Source organism: Tiliqua scincoides, chromosome 3, assembly GCF_035046505.1.
Source record: "Tiliqua scincoides isolate rTilSci1 chromosome 3, rTilSci1.hap2, whole genome shotgun sequence".
NCBI classification, from domain to species: domain Eukaryota; kingdom Metazoa; phylum Chordata; class Lepidosauria; order Squamata; family Scincidae; genus Tiliqua; species Tiliqua scincoides.
In genome coordinates this window covers 200064719-200089437 of record NC_089823.1, presented here as the reverse complement: position 1 = coordinate 200089437, position 24719 = coordinate 200064719, and the positions used below count along the sequence as shown (strand labels likewise).

At 43.5% G+C, this 24719-nt stretch overlaps 1 protein-coding gene across 1 annotated transcript in view; it reads left to right on the top strand.

The window, feature by feature from the left end:
- GPC1 (glypican 1) overlaps positions 1 to 24719 on the top strand; it is a 265896-nt gene that overhangs the window by 121625 nt on the left and 119552 nt on the right. Inside the window, exon 2 of the mRNA XM_066621629.1 lies at positions 20685 to 20843. Coding sequence (XP_066477726.1) covers positions 20685 to 20843 — 159 coding nt within the window. The remainder of the gene's footprint in view (positions 1 to 20684; positions 20844 to 24719) is intronic.

Sequence of the window (24719 nt, the reverse complement as noted above, 5' to 3'; positions counted from 1 at the left end):
ACAAAATTCTCAAGAGACAAGTCCTAGTAAAACACAGCAGAGATTTTCTTTTTCTCTTTTTTATGCTAGTCTACTTCAATGTTAAAGCCTGATCATTTGCAAAAGCTCCAGTCTATCAAGCAAAACAGGGGTGCAGCCTCCACTTATTTCAGTGAAGTTTCTTCTTGCTTTTAGAAATTAGAATCGGCTTGCAGAGAAGATCTTCATGGTTTATTCCTCATAGCAAAACATATTTATGCACCAGTCTGGCACATCACCTTGGCCTCTGCTTTGTGGCCCAGCTCAGTCTCTCAACCTTTATTTGTATTTGTGTATCCTCACTAACTTCATCTACCACACTCAAATTTTCCAGATGACAAGTTTCCATAATTCCCAATGAATGTGGCTTCTTCGTAGAATTTTTTGAGGTTGTACTTCTTGACGTTGATCTTGTGTGTCGAAGTGTTTGGTCATAGGAAGTTGTCTTATACTGCATTAGACCATTGGTCCAACCATCTAGGTCAGTTTTGCTAACACATACTTGCAGTGACTCCCTAAGGATTTTTTTTTCTCTACCCAACCTAGATATGCCAGACCTAGGAACCTAGGACCTTCTGCATGCAAAGCAGATGTATTTCAACTGTGGTGCATCCACTGTCCTTACAGAAACTCAACATTCCCATCTCTTTATGGTTTGCTTCTGAACCTTTCTTCCTCCACTGATCTGCACGTGAGATGAGTGAAATTAGCAGAAGTCTCAACTGGGAATGCGCTCTTTCTTCCAAGATTTTTCAAAACCCTAACCCATTCTGAGTGCTTTCCCTAGACTTTTTCTCCTTTTCCAAACTTATCTTGTGGATGGCTTACTATGCTCAATCTTTCTTGTTGTCAGTCCCTTCCCAGGCACTGCAGGTTTAGGAAAAGAGAAGGATAATGGAAACAAGGAGTAGGCTGAGGGTAGCTAATACTGAACCACACTAATTACTAACAGACTTCAAAGGAGACCTTGGCTCAGCACACTCCTCAAACTAGGAGAGTTATTTCTGACCTCACCCCTCTCCACAATGCTGAAAATTTGCCTCCATCTTTACCACATTTAGACCAACCTATTATTTCAGACATGTAGGCAAGTTAAATCATTGTTGTAGCAACTGCAGTATTACGTTGCTTTCATGCAGTGCATCCCATCCTTGTAATTTATGACAAATAATATCGTCTTCACAGTGGTTTGAGATGGATAGAGAAATTTTTTTTCCACTTGAGCCTCACAATTTTGCAGCAGTCAATGTCCCAAGTCTGGTAAAAGGTCTTGGTTCATGCCATGGAGTGGAAATTAGCAGAATGACTTCCTTTGTGTTTGGGCTGGCTGTAAACCCACACAACTAAATTAACAACCCCATTCTAAGTTGCACTGGTGTCCAACTATGCAGCCACACCGAAATGGCCGCTGCTGTATCCAAAGGGGCCTGGGCAGCCACCGGAGTTGTTACCAAAAGGGCTGTTTTGTATAGGGGGAATTATTACACTACCCTTTTTGGAACCTTAGGATTGCAGGCTGGATAACAAGACGGCGTAATGCAGAGAAATTCCCTTTTGCTTAAAGAGGAGAAAGATAACTTTCACTAAAAGATTATAGTTTTATTACAGAAGCACAAAGGTAAACATAATGCACATGGAAAAATGGTAAGTATATGTTCCTTGGTTCTAGTATTTGAATCCAGTGTACCTAGCTTTCACGGTGGTTGCGTGTGGAGGGTATTTGGTGTATCCGAGGAAATTAGAAAAAGGGAAGGTTTGTAGGGAAGGATTTTAGGGGTCCCTGGTCTGCCAAACCCAGTTTGGTAAAGATGGGGAGAGAAGGGGAGGGGAAAAAGGGGGGGAGAAAGGAAAAGTTCCAGACGCCAGATAGTTACCTGTCTTGTAGAGCAGTTGGATGGGGGGGAGAGTCCTGTGGAGGACCCTCTGACACGGAGGGAGAGCCAGAGAGAGAGAGAGCATGTGAGGAAGCCCTCTCTTAAAAAGGGTTTTTTTGTGACAGAGCGGAGCTGGGCGCTGAGCTGGGGGATACTGCCACCCAGCAGGGGGTTTGGAGTCAGGATGTCCCTTATCAGCAAAATTAATGGCTGGCTTCCTAGCTGGGGGAACTTACACAATACAGTAACCCAGGAAGGCAGTTCAAATTTGCATAGAGTACTTAAGCAGTGATTGAGTTAAAACAATACAATGAATAGGAGACACTTAAACAATGATTTACTATGCCAGAGAGGTGGATGTTGTACTTCTTCCTCCTAGAGAGGTGGATGTTGTAACCATGAGCTTGTGGCTTGACCAGAGTTTTGGAAATTTGGCCTGTGTGAGAAGTTTAAGCCTGAATGATTTTAGTCCATAGTAACATAACCAGATATAAAATCACAACTGAAAGGCAAAAGGAGGTTTTCACGTAAGAGTGTCCTTAGGATAGGGAATGCTCATTCCCTTACCATGGGTAAAGCACTGGTGGCCCCAGTGGGTCTCCTTGGAGCAGCGCCAGCTATTTTGCTGGTGCAGAACCAAGGAGGCCCATGTAGGGCTTTGCAGGCATGGAGAAGCAATAGGATTTGGCAGCAGAGCCCGCTTTCTGGGCTTAATCCTCCCCCCCAATCCTACCTCCATCCAGTTCCAACTTCCCCCCCCCCCCGTCCTGAAAAGCCACTCCATCGGCTGGTGGAGAAACATACCACCAGCTGCTCCCTGATGAGTCTTCTTGGTGCTGAAGATCTAATGCCAGTGGTAAAGTACCTTATGACACATTTATGATGCCCTGGGCTCAGTTGGGCCCTAAAACACCTTATGATCCTTGCTGCTGATTGAGATTGGAACAGAAGTACAGACTGCTTTTAAAAATGTTGATCTCATTCCAGCACTTTTTGGGTCACAATATGGAAATAACTGAGGAAAAATGAAAAAATAAAAATAAAAATCAAACAACCAACCTAAAGAAAACTTTCAGGTTGTGAAACAAATATTCATATGTACAGGGATTTTCTTTTGTCTTCTGTAAAGAGAAATGCATGGGGAAATTTTCTGCTCATTGTGTTATCTTCCTCATAGAAGAAAATTTTCAAGGCCCTACAGACCTAGAGGTTTCCTTTGGGTAGAAGGAGTGATGTGAAAGTAACTGTGCTGATTTTCAAAGTTGTGAAATTACATCTGATGTAGCTTTCTTTTCCAGTCTCCTTATTGAGACTGGAAATGGAACATGCTGGGCAATGTGTTGCCATAACAATGGGAGATTTGTCTTTGTGTCTTAAATGAGCTTAGTGGAGCTTTTTGTCCCAGTCCATTGCTACTTCTTCCAAAATCATTTTGAGGGTATTTCACTTCTAAACAGATGTTTCTATCAGTTCCCCTTCCCCTCACAAGTTATTTTGCACAAAGAGTCTTTTAGTCACTGTAAAAGTTGCAAACCACTCTGGATCTTCCTATCCCATAACTCAATCAAAGTCTTATGAATGGTATAGTTAAATTATATTAAATTACTTATGTTCTGGTCTCTTATTTACGTAAAAACCCTTGACGCAAAGTGAGAAACGATCAGTTAAGCAGAATTCCTTTCTTAGGGCTGCTTAATACGATGACATGGAGATAACCCCAGAGCTATTTCCCCTGGGTTAGGGGGGAAGACTGTGTGCACATCAGTGAGAAATAAGATTCAAATGTATTATTAAACATGTTTGCCACAGTTAACTGAGTAGGAAATGACTCTCCACACATCCATATTGGAGCTCCTTGCTGAAGGCTTTCCAAAGAACATAACTTATGAATGCTGGAGGAGAAGCAGTTCTTGTTTTCATTTGCTACACTGTATGCTATAGGCTGACCTGTGTTTGTGTATGGCTGTATGGAAAACTTCCAAGCCTGAGGAAGAAAGCATTGGGCTTATTCAGGACCACAATTTCCCAAAATGAGAGTTACTTCCTACCCAGAGCTCACAGTAATCCAAACACCATTTTAAATTCAAGAGAACAAAATTACTTTTTACAATATTGCAGTTATTTTAAGTTTGATGAAAACATGGTTCACAACTCAGTGCCAGTCTCTACTGGGCCCTATACTGATGGGGCATGTAATATAATACGATATACAGGGTGAACCAAAAGTAGGCGGACAGTAAATAAATACAATATAATATAACACAAACGCCATAGTTGTAATGAACACCATCAATATAGTATAACCCTAACACAAACCCTATTCCACCTACTGTCCACCTACTTTGTTTCACCCTGTGTGTGTGGGGGGGGGGGGGCAACAAATTTTATTTCAAAGATACCTACCTTATTCATTTACCAAGTTATAATTTACCACAGTGTGTGTGCAACCACTTGATAAGCAGGTCATCTAGAATAACATTTTGCTGAATTTTAAGGAGAATTTTGCCATGCCGCAACACCCGGGGAATAGTAATCTTCTTACACTTTGCAGCGCATAAAAGATGGCGTATCATTCAGCTGCATGTCTACCATGATAAACTGTTGTGATTGATGAGCTCAATTTTCTTAAACAAAAATTCTAAGAGAAAGCTAGAATATTGGTTCACCTCACAGAGCTCCACCCTTGTCCTTCCCGTTTCACCCCAAAAAACTTAGCCTTGAAAAGCAGGGAGAGATGACTGGCAATGATGGCCAGCCAATGCTTTTGTAGGCTTCATCTTTAAGATCCAGATCTATTGCTGCTGTGGCGTATGGGAATTTTGCCTTCTAAGACCTCCTGCTTCAGTAAATAGGGCCAGAAAGCATTTGAAAGTACAGTTCTTATGAGAATCAGCAATGACTCTCCTCAACATGCTAGGCCAGGGGTCTCCAAACATTTTGGCCAGAGGGCTGCATCAAATATCTGGCACAGTGTTGAGGGCTGGGAAAAAATTTAAATATAAAATTTATATAAATAGAGATGGAACTTAGATGAGTGAATAAATGAATGAATGTGCTCATTCATTCAACCTCTCTGGCCCTTTGAACACCCTCCAGATGCAACCAGAGCACAGTTCCAGTCATGTTTGGCCAAGTGGGCCAGAGGCTTTCCGGGGACAAGAAGCTGGATTGAGGCTGGCCGCGGGCTGTATCTGGCCCCCGGGCCGGGGTTTGGAGACCCATGTGCTAGGTCTTGAGGTCTGCAAGGGCTGGCTGGTGTTTCCCAACACCAGCCAGCGGTTCCCGTGGCTGGGATCCCCCTCCCTACTTGAGAAAGGGAGGGGACTATGGATAGTTAACTGGCCAGAAACTCAGTATGAACTTACAGCCCAATGCTATGCTTCCCGCCTCCCGCTGGCGCATTCGCACCAAAGCGGCTGCCACTGTATATCCAGTGGGCACCAGGAAGTTGCTGGGAGTCTCCTTGGGGAGAGGGGACTTTTGTCCCATTCCCCTAAGCAAAACCCCGGCCCTGGCAATAGGTCTCCTCATGTCTGTGCTGGTTATTTTGCCAGCACAGATACAAGAGCCTCCATGTTAGGCCTTCTGGAATGACACGGAGTTCAGAATCCATTGGAGTTCCATTGGTCCCATCCCCTCCTGCCCCAGTTCCTACCCCGTTCTGCCCTCGTTCGACCCACCCCCACAGGCCTCCCTGACGCCTGGAGGTCTCACTAACCCCCTATGGTGGCACATCCTCCTCCTATCAGCACTGGACCCAGCACCTGACTGGGGCAGGCCCAGTACCAGCACTCCCTACTCTCCGGATATCATAAACGTGCTTTACGGCATGTTTACAGCACCCAGCACTGGAGCTTAGTGCCAGCCCTGGGACGGTTCAGGATTGGGCCCCTAAACAACTGTAATGTATTGTGCAGAATTTCCACAGCCAAAATTGCTATATGACTAGTCGTCTTGGATACTGTACCATGTCTGTTGTTAATTCCTCAAAGGAAGCATGAATCCAACCTCAAGGCTAAATCCGGAGCCGGAATCCCTGAGGCAGTTCATGGCTGAACACAGTCACGTTCTGGCAACTCCTGCGACATCGCTGGAACCAACCGTATTGGCTTCTGCCTTTCCATTGGACCATTTCAGCGATGTGGAGAGGGGGGATTTGCTGCATGGGTAACAGTCTATCCTCCATATCTACTTTACCCAGGCTTCGCGGACTGGAGAGGACACTCTGTTCCAGAACACTATTCAGAGTGCGATACCATAGTCTTCTGAGACTGAAGGATGCCAACAAGAAAGGAAGCGTGCCCTGTATCTTTTACTACCCATGATGCTGTTTGTCATGTTAGAGGTGCCACTGTCTTAATTTACTTCTTCTATTTTATTTGCTCAACATTATTGGTGCAAGTTCATGTAAAGGGGTGACTGTTGTCCTTGTCATTTAATTTGGAAGCTATTTTTATGTTGTCAGTGGGCAGAGTTGCCAGTTTCCCAAAAACGACACATCTTTTTCTTTCCCTCAGAAGGGGGGGGGGGTGGCAAATGTTAAACTTTGGACTTTGAGGGCTGCCATGGAGCTCTATCCCTATGCTGTGGGCTTCTGCACTAGTACCAGATTCCGTTTCCCCCATTTCTTAAGGATTGGCAGCCTTGTGACACCAGCTGGCCCCACTCAGAAGTGTCAGGATTTTTGGATGTATCCAAACTGACAGTTCTAGCAATGTGGGATAAACTGCTTTTCTTGGATGGGATCATTTTGGTAAGAGTCAAGAATGCCATCCACATTTGCTGACAATTTTCAGAAATCTCCTCCAAGGAATTTGCTGCTGAAAAAATACACCTGTAGTCGGTTGTCTTAAAACCGTCTCTATCTTATCAATCATACACTGAGCATGCTTTTCCACAGCATGTGCTTCCTTCGTCCTTGTTGATTAATTCTGCCATGCAAATGTTTCCATCCTTATGGGCTGAAGCATAGATGTTCCAGTTTCTCAATGAATCTGGGCACTGTTGACCTGGAGAATCTTTGCAGAGACTAGAGTCTTCCAATATTTTACAAATGGATGCAGCTGAACAAACAATAGAGGATTCCTCACAGGCCTAGCATTTTGTGTCAGCCTGGCCACTGAAGAGAGAAGGCCGTATCTGCTGTAGCTTTGACATGTAAAAAGTAGGGTTTTTGCAGTAAGAGTATTCTTGGATCAGTGGATGATCCTATTCTGTCCAAGAGCTTTTTGATTTGCTGAAGGAATTCAGCAGTATGTGAGGCCTTAAGAAACAAAAATGCAAACATATCCTGCAAATTAATTTGATTTGCATTTCTCAGCACACATGGCAGAACCCAGTGGCATCACTAGGATTCGAGTCACCCAGTGCGGGAAGACTGCGCATCACCCCATGTAGTGGGCAGGGCAACGCCCCAGGTGGGCGTGGTGATGTACCATTGCCCCACGCCCCACTGGTTTTTTGGCTGTACCCTTTGTTATAACACAGATATTTCAGTGTAGTTTGTTTCATTGCATTCTGCATGAAATTACACATTGATTGATATATAACATGATGGTTTATTCCTCCAAGCTCTGATTTTAGTGATTTTGAAAACATGTAGAGTCTCTCTCACACACACACCCCATGTCAACTTACTAACACTTTATTGCAGCAGTTCTCAAACATTTAGCACTGGGACCCACTTTTTAGAATGACAATCTGTCCAGGACCCATTGGAAGTGATGTCATGGCCAGAAGTGACATCATCAAGCAAATTAAAATAAATAATTATAAATAATTAAATTAAAATAAAATAATTAAATAAGGGGAAGTCAGTCCTGTTCCACCAAGTGAATCTACTCTGAAGTAAGTCCTATTGTGGTCAATGGGGCTTACTCTCAGGAAAGTGTGGGTAGGATTGCAGCCTGTGAGCCCAATCCTATGCATGTCTGCTCTGAAGTAAGTCCCTTAGTGGTCAATGGAGCTTACTCTCAGGAAAGTGTGGGTAGAATTGCAGCCTGTGAGCCCAATCCTATGCATGTCTACTCAGAATTAAGTCCCATAATGGTCAATGGAGCTTACTCTGTAGTAACCCTACAATAACCCCCCCCCCAAAAAAAAAATCAGTGAGATTTCCAGCCCTCCCAGCACCCAGTTTAAAGTTCTTCTGTTTCAAGCATATCAAGTTAAAGACCCACCTGGCTTTGCAAATGCAAAATAGAAAACATGCCCCTTACCAGTTCAAGTCACTTTTTTGTTCTTTTTAGTGGGGGGGGGGGGAGGCTGCCTCTAGACATTTGTTGCACTACAGCTCCACCGGATCGGGACCATTCTGGTGTCCTCACATTCCCCTTTGCCTGGTCTGACCACCAGCCAAGGCACATCTGCCTACTCATGAGTAAATGCGACATGTGGCTGCTTCATTTTCCATAGGGCTCCATAGACTCGCAGCTGGGAGGGGGGACCTCCTACTCTGTGTTTTTGGGGGCTGCATTCATTGGATCAGGACCATTCTGACCTCGTTGGAGTCCTCTCAGCCTACCTTGACTAAGGCAAGTCCACCTACGTGTGAGTAAATGTGACCACATGGCTTTGTTTCGGGCTCAGACTTGCAGCTGGGAGGGGGGAGCTTCTCGGGTGTTTTTATGGCTCTGCATTCATTGGATCGGGACCATTGTGGTGTTGTTGATTTCCTCTTAGCCTGCCCTTTCCGACAGACTATGGCAAGTGCGCCTACTCATGTGTAAACACGTTACGGCTCACTTTTACTTTCCATAGGGCTCCATGCATTTTTTCCTTCCGGTCTTTTGGTCATAACTTTTGAAGGAAAGGAGCGATTTCAGTTCTGTTTTTTGCATTGCACTCTGCTGGAAATTCCACATCCAACGGTGTATGGCATGATGAGTTAGCTCCTAACACCGCGATGTTACTGCGTCCTCCCCCAGTGCGAGTCACCTGGTGTGGCCCGCACCCCCTAGTGACACCAGTGGTAGAACCATGTACAAAGAGGTGGCCAGTGGACAGCTAGAGATGTGCATTATTTAACATGGAAGCATAATCTGCAAGAACTGGGTAAATGGATTGTGGTGAAGTTCTGGAGAGCTTTGCAAAATTCAGGAATCCTATTTGTGTCTGTTCTGACATATTCTTGGTGTGATAAATGCTTGGGGAATTTTGGGCAGATTTTTGTTTTGAAGGTGTATGACACTTGTAATGCTACAGGTATTGTTGTACCAGTGGTAGTCCTGGTCTTTTGTGCACCCAGGGCTGCCATTTCGTCATCCCCCCCCCCCCCGCTCATGACCTGGAAGTAATTGCAGTGATGCCGTTATGTCACTGCAGTTGCTTCTGGAATTGTGCCAGGAGCACAAGCCTACTCCTGGCATGATTCTGCACCCCTCTGGGCTGCCCCCCTTCCTCTCCTCCAAGGAGATGAAAGGTGTGGCCCAGAGCAGTGCAGAATCATGCCCAGAGTGGCTACCATTTAAGGCAGGGGTGCTCACACTTTTTTGGCTCGAGAGCTACTTTGAAACCCAGCAAGGCCCGGAGATCTACCAGGGGGGAAGGAAGCGTCTGACAGACGCCCCCTTTAATGTATGGAGCCCCTGCTGGAGTCTAGTCAGTTTCGTCAGTTTTGTTGCTGCATGCCTGAAGAGCAGCTAAATTGTCAGTTTCAGTGTCAGTTTAGCTAAATATGTCAGTAACTGACATATTAACAGTTTGGAGACACAGGGCTCCGCAATCTACTGATTTTGCCTCGCGATCTACCGGTAGATCACGATCCACCTATTGAGCACCCCTGATTTAAGGTATGATGTTGGTTTGGGCAGAATCTTTCATCTCCTCTAAGAAGACAAAAGATGCAGCCCAGAATTGCAGACGGAGAGGCAGTGAGTTGTCTCTCCAGCCGCGATTCAGAACTGGACTAGGCTGCCCCAGTCCTCTGCTCCATTATAGGAAGAGAGGAAAGGGGCTGTGATTCCTCCTTGTTGGCCATAATCCATAGCTGGACTAAGCCACCCTCCCCCTTTATAGGAGGAGAGGAAAGGGGCAGCCTAAAATGGCAGCACACCAGAAGTTGCAACTCATGGCACACTGCCTTTCTAGGCCACCCCTTTCCTCCTCTTGCCTAGGCCTAGTCGCGTAGCAACTCACTGCCTCTCTGGCCATGATTCTAGGCCGCCCCCTCCTTCATCAGGAGAGTTTTTTTTTTAAAAAAAGAAAAAAAACCAGCAGAGCTGCCAGCTTCTATCTCTTAAAAAAAAAAAAAAAAAAGGTAGGTGGGGGGAGGCTGGAGGTGGCACCCCCTGAGGAGTGGCACCTGGGACATTTACACCTATTGCCCCCCCAGGTACGCTACTGTGTTGTACAGTATTTCTTTGTTTTCTTTGTTTCTTTGTCTTTGCCATGTTAGCTTTTAATTGTTGACAGGCTGGCTGACGTTCTTGCTTTTTATATGAAAATTCACGGGGTTTGTTTTGTTTTTAGCTTTTTAATCATTGTAAACTGTTTTTAACTGTTTTTCATGTTGTATTTTTAAATTGTTTGTTAGCCGCCTTGTGTGCCCGTTGGGCAAAAAGGCGGAGTACAAATTAATAAAATAAATAATAAATAAATAAACAAATAAATTAGGTGTCTTTTTCATTGAAAAGTGATATGAAAACATTAAGTAAACATGAATCTTGTCTATGGCCTGTAGATTAGAAATTTAGAATTGTATCTAAGTGAGTTGGATGAGTGGGACTTGCTTGTGACTAACTTAAGTCCAAGCTCCATTAATTCCAAAGGGACTTGGAATACACACTGTATTATGATGCCTGTTAAATGTATAGCTCTCCATTAAATTTTTAATGTTGGTTTTATGCTTATTATCATTTTTTAGGAAGTAGGGTGGTTAGAAATGAGAAGCGTGGATAACTCTGTATCCATATTGGGTTTCTAAACTGAAGCAATGGCTCTCCGTCGTAAGGGCTTCTACTGCTCATTCAGAAGATGATAGCAATTATGAATCTGTAGTGTGTAGTGTGTAGTAAGTGGATTGGCAGTGCACTCTGATGCATGTCTACTTAGAAGTAAGTCCTATTGTGTTCAGTGGTACTTGCTCTCATGTAAGGGTGTATATAAGATTGCAGCTTTAACTTGTCCTGGTGATAAAGCTGGCCATACACAAAATCAGTTTTTCTGAGTGATGTGTGTGTGTCTATCTGTTTGGGTTGGGCTAAAGGGAAAGGTGAGAAGATTTCAAGCGCAAGGGATTTGGTTTTTTACCCCAAATGTTACTTTGTTTTGTCATCTGCGTTTATGAAGAATGTTTTCATTGTGTTTTGGCATTCTGCTTGTCCCATGAAACACATGCCTTGATGCCTGTAGCCACTGATGTGTTGGCATCCTTCAGTCTTGGAAGACTATGGTACCGCGCTCTGAATAGTGGTTCTGGAACAGAGTGTCCTCTCCAGTGCGCGAAGCCTAGGTAAAGTAGATATGTAGGATAGACTGTTACCCATGCAGCAAATCCCCCCTCTCCACATCGCTGAAATGGTCCAATGTAAAGGCAGAAGCCAATACAGTTGGTTCCAGCGGCGTCTCAGGAGTTGCAAGGACGTGACTGTGTTCAGCCATGAACAGCCTCAGGGACTCCAGCTCTGGATTTTTCCTTGAGGTTGACTCCTGAAGCCTTTTCCATAACTGAATGTAGCCACAAGGCATTGGGGGTTTGGGATCAGAGTTTTCCTTCTTTCAGATGAGCTGCTTTCCCAGGCTGATGAGTCCCATCTACCCAGTGGCTTTTTAGTCGCCTCTTACGACAAGTACAGCCAAACTGAGGGCTTATCCCCAGCCCCCAGGCAAATCCAATCCCCAATCGGATTGCATTTACTAGATATGCCAGTGTTAACAGTTCTGCTTTCCTATCAGTGTCAGCATTTGACTTTTTCTAACATGAGTAGGAGTTAGGCATGCTTAGAAGGATGCTCTCTCATCCTTACACTAATGAAAGAAACAAGTGGGTTAATTTCAGATATCTTTGGCAGACAGATCAAAACAACTTGCTATCAGATCTTGACCTGTGGACTAAAATGTTTTGCTTTCTTCTCCTCCCCTCTCAATTCTTGTATACAGATATTAGGCACAGATAGTAGATTTGATAGATTGAGTGTTGGACTCTGTTCAACTATAGAAAGCCAAAGCAATGATCAGTCAGGCTCTTAGAAGCATTCACTGATCAGGCCTATTGCTTCCTTCCAAAAACCTTACTGTGGATAGCAAATCACTTACCCTGGAGTAGATCCATTTGAACCCAGTTGAATTGCTGTATGATTTTTCAAGAAATCTCTCCCAAAAGTGCCTCATGAAAGCATAACACGTAAATACCAGGGAGTCACTAAGTTGCTGTGACTTGAAAGCTGCAGTTTAACATCCTGATCCTACAAATCAGCTTAAACTGTAGCAGCGTAACTGAGGATTTCTGCTGCAGCAGCTGAAATTCTCTCCTCGAATTAAAAACTGCCTTGCTTCACCTTTCTGTGGCATTCTCTCATTTATTTTCCATTGTGACAAGCACAGCTCTGATTTGAACTCTGGCTCTAGCAAGCCAAATGCCCCTTATGTTTCTGGACAAGTGCAATCTCTGCTCCTTCCCCACCACAGCAGTGCAAGGGTTGAAGGGGGAAGCATAGGTGCAGCAGTGACAAGTATAGGTTGTTACAGGTTAGAGCTTATGGGACTCTCTTCCTTGACTCAGCAGCTTACAAAATTGGTCTACAAGAAAATGGACTGAGTGTTTGCCCCTGTTGTTGTTTAAAAGCATGTTTCTATGTTTTGTGGTTCTGAGGGCATGTTTAAAAAATGTTCAGTGTCGACAGAATATTCCAGACGTCAGAGGATGACAATTCTGTGCCTGACTGGTAATGTTTCCTTCCCATGACTGTTGTTCAAATTTTCCTTCCCAAATACTATTGTTTCTATCTCTTCACCATTGCTTAGGAAGAAAGTCCCAATTTATACAAAAAGTCAAATTGGAAAGTTGAGATTAAAATACGTAAATTTGAACTCCTTTATGAAAATACACAAGTACAATAATTTATTGTTTAATTTATTTTGCATTAATGTTTTCAGGGCTCAGAATTTGTTATACAATTGATTTCTTGGGCAGGCAACATAAACAATCCTATTTATATGTTGTCTCATGAAAGAGAGGAATTGTTTGCAGGCGACTATAAAGTCTTCTGGTCATTGGGAATCACTCTGTGTTTTTGAAAGAGTCATTAGAGCTTAGTGATGGCAACACTCTTCCATCTGAGGTGTCTGTCTGTGTACACACTTTGAATGTTAGAAGGGACAGAGAGATACAAGAACTTCTAGCTGAAATTGGGAGTGCATCCTTAGGGGGGTAGGTCTGCCTAAGTTGCTTTCTAGGATATCTTTTAGAGCAGGGCTTACCAGACTCTGGCCCATGGGCCTGAACCAATACCCTGCTTTTTCTCTCTCCCGCATGCATGGCGCTTACCATTCCACAGAAGAGCCATCCTTCCCTGCTGCCCATCTCCCCCAAACTGAGCTCCATCCCACCACTTCTGGGTTCCGACGCCCCAGCAGCCACTGTGCCTGGATTTCTGGATGGGCACGACAGGCTGGAGTGCGGTTTGGAGGAGATTGGTGGCGGGGAAGGATAGCTCCCCAGTGGAACAGTAAGCGCTGGGGACGCCTTTCTCATTGTGCAGTGATTTCTAGAAGCAAAAAGGGTAGTACTGGGAGAGCCCAGTTATCCTGCAGGCAGCCCTCTCAGCAGCACCACTTCTGCCAAAGTGCTGGGAGGGAGAAACAGGCCTCAGAAGCTGAGGATCAGTATGGGGGAAAAGGCAAACCAAGAAGAGTATAAAAGGGAGAAGCTGTCAAGACAGGGCCTCTGATAGGAATTTTATCAGGGGGTACAAAGTTTATTTTCGGCCCCTTCCCAAAGGGGGAGGGGGGCAATGAAGTAGGTAGAAGGGGAGGGCAAAAAAGGGCAGGGTGAGGGTGCTGACAGACAGGATAATCTTTGAAGCCTAGGTCTACCAGGCTATTTAAAATCTTTGAAATATAGAAAAGCCACTGCAGAAAATTAGCATCTTCATATTTTGGTTCACACTAGAATGGACAGTGTGTTGTGTGCACCAAAATGAACTTCTGCAGCCACTGTAGCCCCACAGTTGGGTCCCTGAGCTCCTATACACTCCTCCATGGTTATTGGATCCACAAGCCAAAGAGCTACAATAGCAGACCTGTTCCTTCCCAGATTTGACACTGTGTTAAGGAGGGTCATAGATGCATTCCTGGGCCTGGTGTGTATGGCTTGCAGCTGCAGTTGCTATTGCATGCCCGCAGCTAAGCTTCCAGCATCATGCAGCAAATTCAGGTGAGATAGGAAAATGCAAGATCCCAGGAACTTTCTGGGCCCCCTCCTTTGACTCCTGGGCCCCCTTTCTGACCATGGGTCCAGGTACAAATTACCCCCTTTATCCCGTCTCCTAGGCCCTGTGTCAAGGCACTGGGAGAACCCAGTTATCATGCAGGCTGCGCTTTTATTAGTGCCGCTTCTGCTTGAAGCATCACTTTGCAGAGCACCTCTCAGCTGCTGAGCTGCATAGTGCTGCCTTGGCAGAAGTGGTGCTGCCGAAAGGATGTCCCGTGCAGGGTGACCAGATACAATGAAGGACAGAGTACCTATACCTTTAAACACTGTATAGAAAGGGGAATTTTGGCAGGTTCAAATCAACAAGAAAGCCTTTAAAGAGCCACACCTGCCAAAATTCCCCTTCCTATACAATGGTTAAAGGTATAAGCACTCTGTCTTCCATTGTATCTGGTCACCCTGGTCCCGTGTGATAATTGAACTCACCCATATCTAAAAAATATGATCAAGATTTGCATACAGTATTTTTTCTTCTGTCATTTGCAGCTGAATTCCTAAAAGTGCTTATTTCTTATCATCACCTGCCTAATGACATCAGTTCCTTCTTAATGGCAGTTCCTGGACCTCAGCAGGCACTGTGAATGCTATTTGGCTTGCTGTATGAAACAAGTTTGACTCCCTGTTCTAGAGTGTTTGTTTTCATAAGAACAGTCCTGCTGGATCAGGCCATAAGCCCATCTAGTCCAGCTTCCTGTATCTCACAGTGGCCCACCAAATGCCCCAGGGAGCACACAAGACAACAAGAGACCTGCATCCTGGTGCCCTGTCTTGCACCTGGCATTCTGACATAGCCCATTTCAAAAATCAGGAAGTTGCACATACACATCATGGCTTGTAACTCGTGATGGTTTTCCTCTATGCTCTGCTTGTATATTTAGAAATATAGCAAACCTTACACAGCAGTCTTCAGTGCAATCTCCTCCAAAGGAAAGTATAGTGGACAGTGTTCCCCTTGGAACTTCTCAAGCCTGGGGAAGTTAGAAGCATTAAGCAAAATTTGAGGGAATGCCAATATTTGCAGGGGATGATGCATGATTTTGGGGTATATACTTGAGGTATATCATACAGATTTGAAGATCAGAATGTTCCAATGGGGGGTCAAAGATTTGCAGAAAGGCCTGAGTTGAAACGTTTACTCACTTGAAGGTGATGACTCCTTCTGGAGTATCATCTGTATCTGAAGAGGAAAATATGACCCAATTACTGAGGGGTTCGCTTTTCTTTCGTATCAAGAGGCAGGCTGGCAATCTTCTTCTCTCTGAATTCCTGTCCAAATTAGAAATCAATGAACAAAAAGCCCTGTGGCTAAGAGAGAACTATTTCACACCAGTATCTGTGATCCTTTCTCTTTAATCCTTTTCTTTGACTGTTCTCAGAATATTTCATTGCGGTCAGCATTGAGGTTTTGCTTAGTCAGCTGTGGCCTCGGAAATGGAAATAGTTGTCCTGCCCCAAGGATCATTGACTGTTAATCATTGTGAGATCCTGGCTACAGTCCCAGAGCGGAGGTTGCTACCTATTTGGTAGATTACATAGTTCTGGACAAAAAATAAAGGGAACCTCCACACCTTCGGAGTTGTGATAGAGGCACCCCACTCCTGGGCTGACAGCTCTGCTGCTGTCATGAAGAGTGAGAATCTCTGGGAAGGAAGATGTCGTGCTAAGGGTTGTAAAGAGCCTTTTGAAGAGATCTGTTCATTGAATGATTAGGTCATATTCTCCCATGCCAAGGATTGTCTTCCATGGTTGGGGGGGGACTAGTAGTGGGTGATTCAACCATTAGGGACATAGAGAGATGGGTTTGCATGTAGACCGAATGATGCAGGCATGCCTGGTTCATTACTTGGTGCAAAAATTAGGCTTATAGACAATGCTACGGAGAAGACAGTAGTTATGGTTCACATTGGCACCAGTGCCATTGGGGAATGTAGTTGAGTGGACCTAGAAGCCAAATTTTAGGTAGCTTTAGGATATTGAAGGTGAGGACCTCCAGGGTAGCATTTTTGGAAATGCTGTTTTGTGTGCTGAATGAGCTAGATATGCACAGGTGAGTGGTCTCAGTGCATGGCTGAGACAATGGTATCGGAAGGAGAGCTTTGGATTTTATATTGGGGCATGTTCTGGGACATGGTGAGTCTGTGAAAAAGGGATGGATTCTGCTTAAATTGAAATAGAATCAGCTGGCACTTAACATCAAAAAGACTGCAGAGAAACTTTTAAACAGACGCCTGATGGAAAGTCGACAGGGGCTGGACAGTATCCGGTTTGGGTGAAATTCTCTGTAAAGTACGAAGGTGTAAATGCTCCCAATCATAGAAGGAGACAGGGAAATGAGTATATAAGAACATAAGAAAAGCCCTGCTGGATCAGGCCAAAGGCCCATCTAGTCCAGCTTCCTGTATCTCACAGTGGCCCACCAAATGCCTCAGGGAGCACACAAGACAACAGACACAATCTGCGTCCCGGTGCCCTCCCCTGCATCTGGCAATCAGAGGCAGCCTGCCTCTAAAACCAAGAGCTTGCACATACCTACTATGGCTTGTAACCTGTAATGATTTTTTCCTCCAGAAATGTGTCCAATCCCCTCTTAAAGGCATCTAGGCAAGATACCATCACTACTTCCTGTGGTAAAGAGTTCCACAAACTAATTACATGCTGTGTAAAGAAATATTTTCTTCTGTCTGTCCTAACTGATATATGATAGGACAGGACAGCTGATCAAGGAGTTAAAAGGCTGGAAGGGAAAAGGCACATGCTAGAAACATTTGGAAGAGGATGCAATGTATCAGTGCTTATATGCAAATGTTAAAAGCCTCTGAGTCAAGAGCTGGAGTACATGGTTGCACAGGAGGACATAAATATAGTGGGCTTAATGGAAACCTGGTGAAATAGAGAGAACCAGTGGGATAAATCCCAAGATACAAGCTCTGTGGAAAGGACAGAAGGGGGTATTGGGGGTGGCATAGCTCTGCATGTCAAAGAGGACATAGAATTCAACAATCTACTAAACTCAATGAGACCAGACCACAAAATCACTGGGAGTAACCAGACCCAAATACTAATTTAGTGCTCAGGATATGGTATTGACCTCCTGATCAAAATACTGGTGGTAGTCTTGACTGAGAGAGAACTAAGGATGGCATCAAAAGGAGAAAATGGGTGACTTCACCCTTATAGAGACCACATGAATATATGTTCAGGCTGTGACAAGACGTATCTTTCTAGATACATGAAATGACTGCCCTATGATAGTTGGCCTTAAAAACAACCAGAGGAGAGATAACTGTAGGCTAAATCCTTGTGACGCTCAAGGGCTAGTGCAAGATGTGTTGTTGAAGTGACAGGGGATAGCAACCGTGATCTTATCCAATTCAGCACATGTGTTTTCAAGGAAGTCCAACAAAGACAAATTTGGGTTCAAAAGAGGGGATGTCAGCCCAGTGTACAACAGCTGTGAAGAAGACAAATAGGACTCATTTTTAGATTGTGAGCCCTTTTGGGACAGGGAGCCATTAGTTATTTGATTTTTTTTCTCTGTAAACCACTTTGTGAACTTTAGTTGAAAAGCGGTATATAAATACTGTTAATAATAATAATAATAATAATAATAATAATAATAATAATAATAAATTGTGTTGGCAACCTTCAGTCTCAAAAGACTATGGTATCGCGCTCTGAATGGTGGTTAGTGTCCTCTCCAGTGCGCGAGGCCTGGGTAAAGTGGGTATGGAGGATAGACTGTTACCCATGCAGCAGATCCCCCCTCTCCATGTTGCTGAAATGGTTCAATGGAAAGGCAGAAGCCAATATGGTTGGTTCCAGCGGCACCGCAGGAGTTGCCAGAGCGTGACTGTGTTCAGCCGCAAACTGCCTCAGGGACTCCGGCTCCGGATTTTGCCTCGAGGTTGACTCCTGAAGCCTTTTCCATAACTGGATGTAGCCACAAGGCAGTGGAGGTTTGAGGTCAGAGTTTCCTTCTCTTAGATGAGCTGCTTTCCCAGGCTGACAAGCCTCATCTACCTGGTGGCCTCCATCCTTAGTCGCCTCTTACGACAAGTACAGCCAAACTGGAGTGAGAATAAGATGGCTAACATTATAACGCTCCTATGCAAATCTGTATTTCAACTGAAATTGGAATCCTTCCAAATGTTCAAGAAGGATGGAGGAATTGGAAAATATGCAAAAGAGGGAAACCAGCATGATCAAAGGGCTGGAGCTCCTTCCTTAGGAAGATACAATATTTGGGACTTCTTTGTTTGGAAAAAACAAGTTGATTAAGGGGGAGGGGACATGCTTGAGATATATAAAATTACGCATGGTGTGGAGAGAGTGGAGACATTTTCCCCCGTCTCACAGTACTAGAACCAGGAGTCACTGTGGGAAACGGGATGCTGGGCAAGTTGGCCTGACCCATAGCTTGTCCCAGCAGGGCTTGTCATATATTCCTACCACTCCAGTTTCCTTGTTAGTGCCATTTCAGTGAAGAAGAACTGACAAAGCCCAGTGATCAAGACGAAATTCTGGGCAAGCAAAACCAGAGTTCAGTTCATACTTTCCCAAACAGCCAATAAAGTTTTAAGAAAGGACAGGGAATGCTATCACCATAGGGTCAGATCAGAAAACTAAAAGATGTCTTTGAAAACCATTTTCCCTTACATTGTGCAATAAATTTGAATTGCAAAGAGAAACTGTGAAAACTTTGCTCTCCTGTTGAGTTGAAATGCTGTGATGCTGAATGCCAAATAGATGCCCCAAAGTAAGTGGGGGCAAATATTGAGTTTTCCTGAGAGGGCTGATGCTATTTCTTTGAGGCTTTTTGAAAAGATAGATTTGTAGATTAAAACTGAAAGCCAATGGCAAAGAAGTACATTTTGTGGGGCATCATGAGAATTCTTTACATTTTGTCTCTTTGTCTCTATTTTTTGGGGGGGAGGGGGGAAGGTTTATCTTGTCACTTTTGGGGGGGGGGGAAATGCCACCTTTGGAAATCTTTATATGCACCACTAATGGTTTGGGACCTCCTTAGCCTATAACCCCTGGCAACTGTGTTGCATTTTTAACAGTACTGTATGTTTTGGATGTGTACATCCTATGTGCAAAATATAATTCCCCTTCCATCTTCCGTTTGCCACCTTTCACAGTTTTTTTCTTTTTTTCATACTTTGGACAGAAAAGATTTTGAAAATGGTTCCCAAGCAATGTCAACCCTTCTCCAAGTGGCTAATGTTTTCTAGCCACAAGGATCTGGTAGTTGTTATAAGTTGTCATAAGTAACATTTCCCTGGTATCCCTCGGAAGATGGTGGATTATTATTGCCTTAATGGCTTCTCCTCCTTCCCAATGCAGGGAAGACTCCAGAACATTTCAGGACAACATATGTGGTTACTACTGTGTGTGTGTGTGTGTGTGTGTGTGTGTGTGTGTGTGTGTGTGAGAGAGAGAGAGAGAGAGAGAGAGAGAGAGAGAGACTGTGATTCCCCTGTGGCTTCTTACTGATCTCAGAACAACTGGCAGAAGTCCATCCTTAGAGCATCTGCTGTTCTGTCCACCTGCTGCCTCCCAGCAGTTGCTGCCCATGCCAGGAAGAGGCAGAAAGGAAGCAGCAGGTGGGTCATAAGGATACACAGCAATGGCAGTCTGGTGTTCCTGTTGTGATTCAGAGAAAAGGGAATCCAGGCAGCTATAAGCTTATTACCCTGTTACTGCCAAATATTAAACACTTATCTCTCCAGCCAACCTTCTCCAGCCAACCACATTCTACACAGGGATTTGTGAGTAAGGCAGACTCTTCGCCTCCAAGACCATGCTGCGCGGCACGGGAACAGCCTGCCTTGTGCAGCTGTGAGGTCTCCCTCCTGGGAGGGTTTCATGCAGAGACTGGTTGGCCATCTGTCAGGGATGCTGTAGTTGCCTGTGCTGAGCAGGGGTTGATCTCCAAGGACACTTCCAGCTCTAGTATACTATGATTCTGTGACCCCTAAAGCCCCCAGTGTTGACAGGTATATGCTTGGAGGAGTGTGTAGATTCTGATGGCAGCTCTGTTACTAGGGGTGCTGTTAAGACATGCGTAACATACACATGGGGGAATTTTGACTGTGTGTGCAGGCACCTAGGTGAAATGGCTTGTGACGCACCTCAACAGATTGGCACAAAATAAGGATACGAAAGACAAGAATATGAGTGCAGTGTAATACAGCTTTATTGAGAGGGGGGGGGATAAATATATGACAGGAAGGGGAAATTTTGAAGAATGCAATACTATATAATATACATACACAATGCTAAGCCTAAAGCTTACCACCCCACCCTCCCCTGCCTACTAGTAGAAATTCATTGTTTTTTCTCCCTTTCTTTTTTCTCAGGGGAACACTTGAGGATTTGCCCCCAAGGCTACACTTGTTGTACGAGTGAGATGGAGGAGAACTTTGCCAACAAGAGTAGGAGTGAATTTGAAAGCATGTTGAAAGAAGCAACTCGCTCAGCACAAGCAAACTTAACATCCCAGTACAAGATCTTCGATGGTAAGTAAATCAAAGCTTGTATGGCTTGGCCTTTCCCTCTTACTTTCTAGCAATAGGTCGATACACAGTTTGCAACATAAACAGAAGTTAGGGGCCCAGGGCAGAGCCAAACTGAGCAACAGTGAGCAGAAACCTGAGCAGCAGTGAGCAGAAAAGACCAGTAATTAAGGCCTAGGCTGCAGGTAGGTGCCAAATGTTGTTAGTTTCTTTATTGTATTGGGAAAACTAGATTTTTCACCACTGATATGGATGGATTTCTTCTGCTGCAATAGTATACACACTTTCCTGAGAGTAAGCCCCATTGTACACAATGGGACAAATTCTGAGTAGATATGCATTGAATTGGGCTGTTTGTTCCTCTTGTTCTCAAAGAGCAGACGTGCGCTGCTTAACAACAGACCACATATATGACAGTGGTCAAAGCAGAACAAAGAGGTTCTTAATGAGGCAATCAAGTCTCCCATAGCCTGCAGCAGAGTGTCTGTTTACACAGCAGAGAGGCTCTTAATTCAAAGAAGAGGCTTCTATCTCCAGTAGCCTGTGCAGCCAGCAAGTGTCTGGCAGGAAGTGTCTGTTTACACATCAAAGGCACTAGATTAGGTAGAATGTTCACTTAACAACCTAATCGTGTTAACAGAAAAAAGGGAATGTAGAACATATCCACATTGTTAAGTGGCGCACATCTTTAACTGGTTTACTGGCAAAAATATGTTTTTTTCCACATGGAGGCAGAAATCACAATCATTCTTCTAAGTTGCAATAAATGGAGAGCCAGTGTGCAGTGGTGAGGTGACAATTCAGTGGCTTCTGATGTCAGTTTGAACAGTGATTACAATTCTTCTAAAACCTGAATTTGTTTGAAGTTTATGAATTAAATGTCAATGTGTGTCTCAAGGCCTCTGCACATGTACAGGGAGATATGTAGGTCTGTATCAAAGGGCATCATGATTGTACCTCCCTTCTTCATCATCCTCGTGCTGAACAGAACTTTAAATTGGACCTCTGTAAGCCCAATCCTGACACCTAAATGTAAGCCCAATCCTCTCTATCCTGACATCTGAAAATGGAGAAGGTAAAGGTCACATCTTGAATTCTAGTCATCAGCAAAGGATATGTGATTGTTATGTATAAATTCAGATTGAGTATCCCATATCCGAAATTCCAAAATCCGAAATGCTCCAAAATCCAAAACTTTTTGTTTGTTTGCTGTTGCTGTTGCTTAATAGCTGATGCAAGTATTGTGGTGATACTACTGTACTGTTTAGTTACCCTGAACACATTATTTTTTCACTGTATTAATGGCATGCCATAGTGCTTATGTGTAAATAAGACTTGGGTACCATCACCAAGATATCTCATTAAGTATTTGCAAATATTCCAAAATCCAAAACACTCTGGTCCCAAACATTTTGGAAAAGGGATACTCCACCTGTAGTGGTTTTGATGTTCTGTATGTGATTGTTTTATATAAATAAGCTACCAGTAAATGAATAAATAATACCACAAGAGTGGAAGCTTAGACAGATTGGATTCTACAGATGTATAAATTGTTTATTTGCTGTGGCCAACATAAAATGAGCTCCCAGAATGAAATCTGAATGAATATGCTGGTGCTTCTCTAGTGCCTATAGAATTTGAATGTATGTGTGCCTACATACTAAATACTATAAAAAAAAAGTACAATCCTATACATGTGTTCTCACTTCTGAGTGAGATGCAATACTGTATAATGCAATACTGTTATAATACTGTAAAATGCAGTACTGTATAATATACATACATGTTGCTAATCCCAAAGCTTACTCTCCCGCCCAGCCTAACACAATGAGACTTACTTCTATTGTATCGAATGGGGCTTACTCTCAAGTAAGTGTGCGTAGAATTGCAGTCTAAAGGTTTTCATGATCTGGAATGTTGGAAAGTGCATCTTGGGATAAAAAACAAGTTTCAGCTCCCAAAACTCAGTGATAAATATAATATCTTGGCTCGTGGATGAACTTTTGTCTGTGTTTTTTGATGCAGAATACACAAATCAACCCAACCATTTGCCCTGAATGTAATTAAGAGCAGGATGGGCCATGTAATTACCACATAACAAACTGTGATTGCGTGATAGGGGAATAAAGTGTATATTGTTGGATAATTTCTTCCAAACGCAAGATCTGCTTTTATCTTAAAATAACTTATTGGAGCTGCATGTCTCCTTTAGCTGTTTTTTCCCCCCAGCGGTTTAGAAAATATTCTTTTTATTTCTCGAGGATGTATTTCTATACCATTTTATCTTGGTCCTGAAGCTATGTGTATGTGTGTGCAGTAAAACAAACAAAATATTACTTTATCAAACCACAATGTATAAATCATCGCTTCTCAGTGGAAGCCATAACCTCAGTTGAGCCCCTAGGCCCGTGAAGATGTTTCCTGCTCCCATCATGTTATTTTCATCTTGCTTTAACTACTGCTGCGACCAGTGTTTGGTATATGATTTCAGTCAGTCAGGTCATGTTGCAGTCATTCTTGGCCTGGTTTACTGGGACTAACTTGGCCAAAGCCATAGTTTCCTTCTTTCTTATGTTTGCTGGATATTTCAGATACAAGGAATCTGATATGAGTAGATGGATTTTGGAATTGGACTTTAGAAAATTGCGATGTCCTTACAAATGCTGTTTGTCAAATTTCAAGCTACACAGTCAGAATTGTCACCTGGTGAATTGTCACCTATTTAACCTGCATGGTCCCTGCTCTATAATTAAGTCCCCAATATCTGGAACTCTCATACATCAGGTGAGAAAAGTAGACTAGAAACCCACTCCCTATCATGCTACCCTTATACTTAGTGTTCTGAAATGCTCATTCAGTGCTTTGAATATGTACACACTTGTGGTTTTAGAAGCTACACATATCCTGAGCTGAGCCCATCCTTGTCCCTGCCTACGTGGATAGCAAAATAGGACTGTTCTGGCACTAGTGCAGACTAGTGCCCTCACAACATGCTCTGAAACGTACCGCAATACCCGTACTTCCCCCCCCATGGAAACTGCACTTAAACCTCTAGTTTGATGCAAAACCCTCATACTAGTCTGCCTAATCCTCATCCCTGTGCCTCCTGCTCATGTTTGTGTTTGGAAAAAGGTTTTTTACTAATGTGGAGACAAATTTCTTATAGCACAGTATGGGGTTGATTGCTGCCTATTATAGCTGAGAGTATGCTATATTTTATCAGTGATCTATGTGAGTAGTAATTATGGCACCTTTCCATTTTGAAGTTGCAATAATATCCAGCAAACAGAGAAGGCATGCACATCTCCTGCTTGGAATTCATAGCATCCCAAAGCTGAAAGAAATCCACTTGATCAGCAAATGTAGCAGTGTTCTTCAAAACTTCCACTTGAGATAAATGTATGCTGGAGAAATGGATATGCAAAGATAGCGTTAACTAATTTTTCTGACAGGCTTGGATGGTGACATGACTTCCATTAGGTTAAATGAGAGGTTGGGTGATGGAGAGACTCCCAGGCAGCTGCCATCCCGCCAATCTTTCCAAATTGCAGCATGCCCTCTAATATACTACAAAATGCATTTATTTAAGTGTGAGTACCAAGCTACAGCAATTAATTTAAATGGATCCAGTACAGACCATTGGTGCCTTAAAGAGTTTCTATATAGAGTGTTTATTGCATTAAACAGATGGCTTAAAGTATAAAAGGTGTGCCATAGAGAAATAATGTCATGAATGGAACTGTCATGATTTCTGCACAAGCTGAACTGTTAGCTCGTGATTAAAATTTAAAGTAATAATTAAGAACCAGAAGCAAATTAATGGCAACATCTGCAATTAAAAAAAACACAGCCTGAACATTTGACATTGCCAGATCAGCT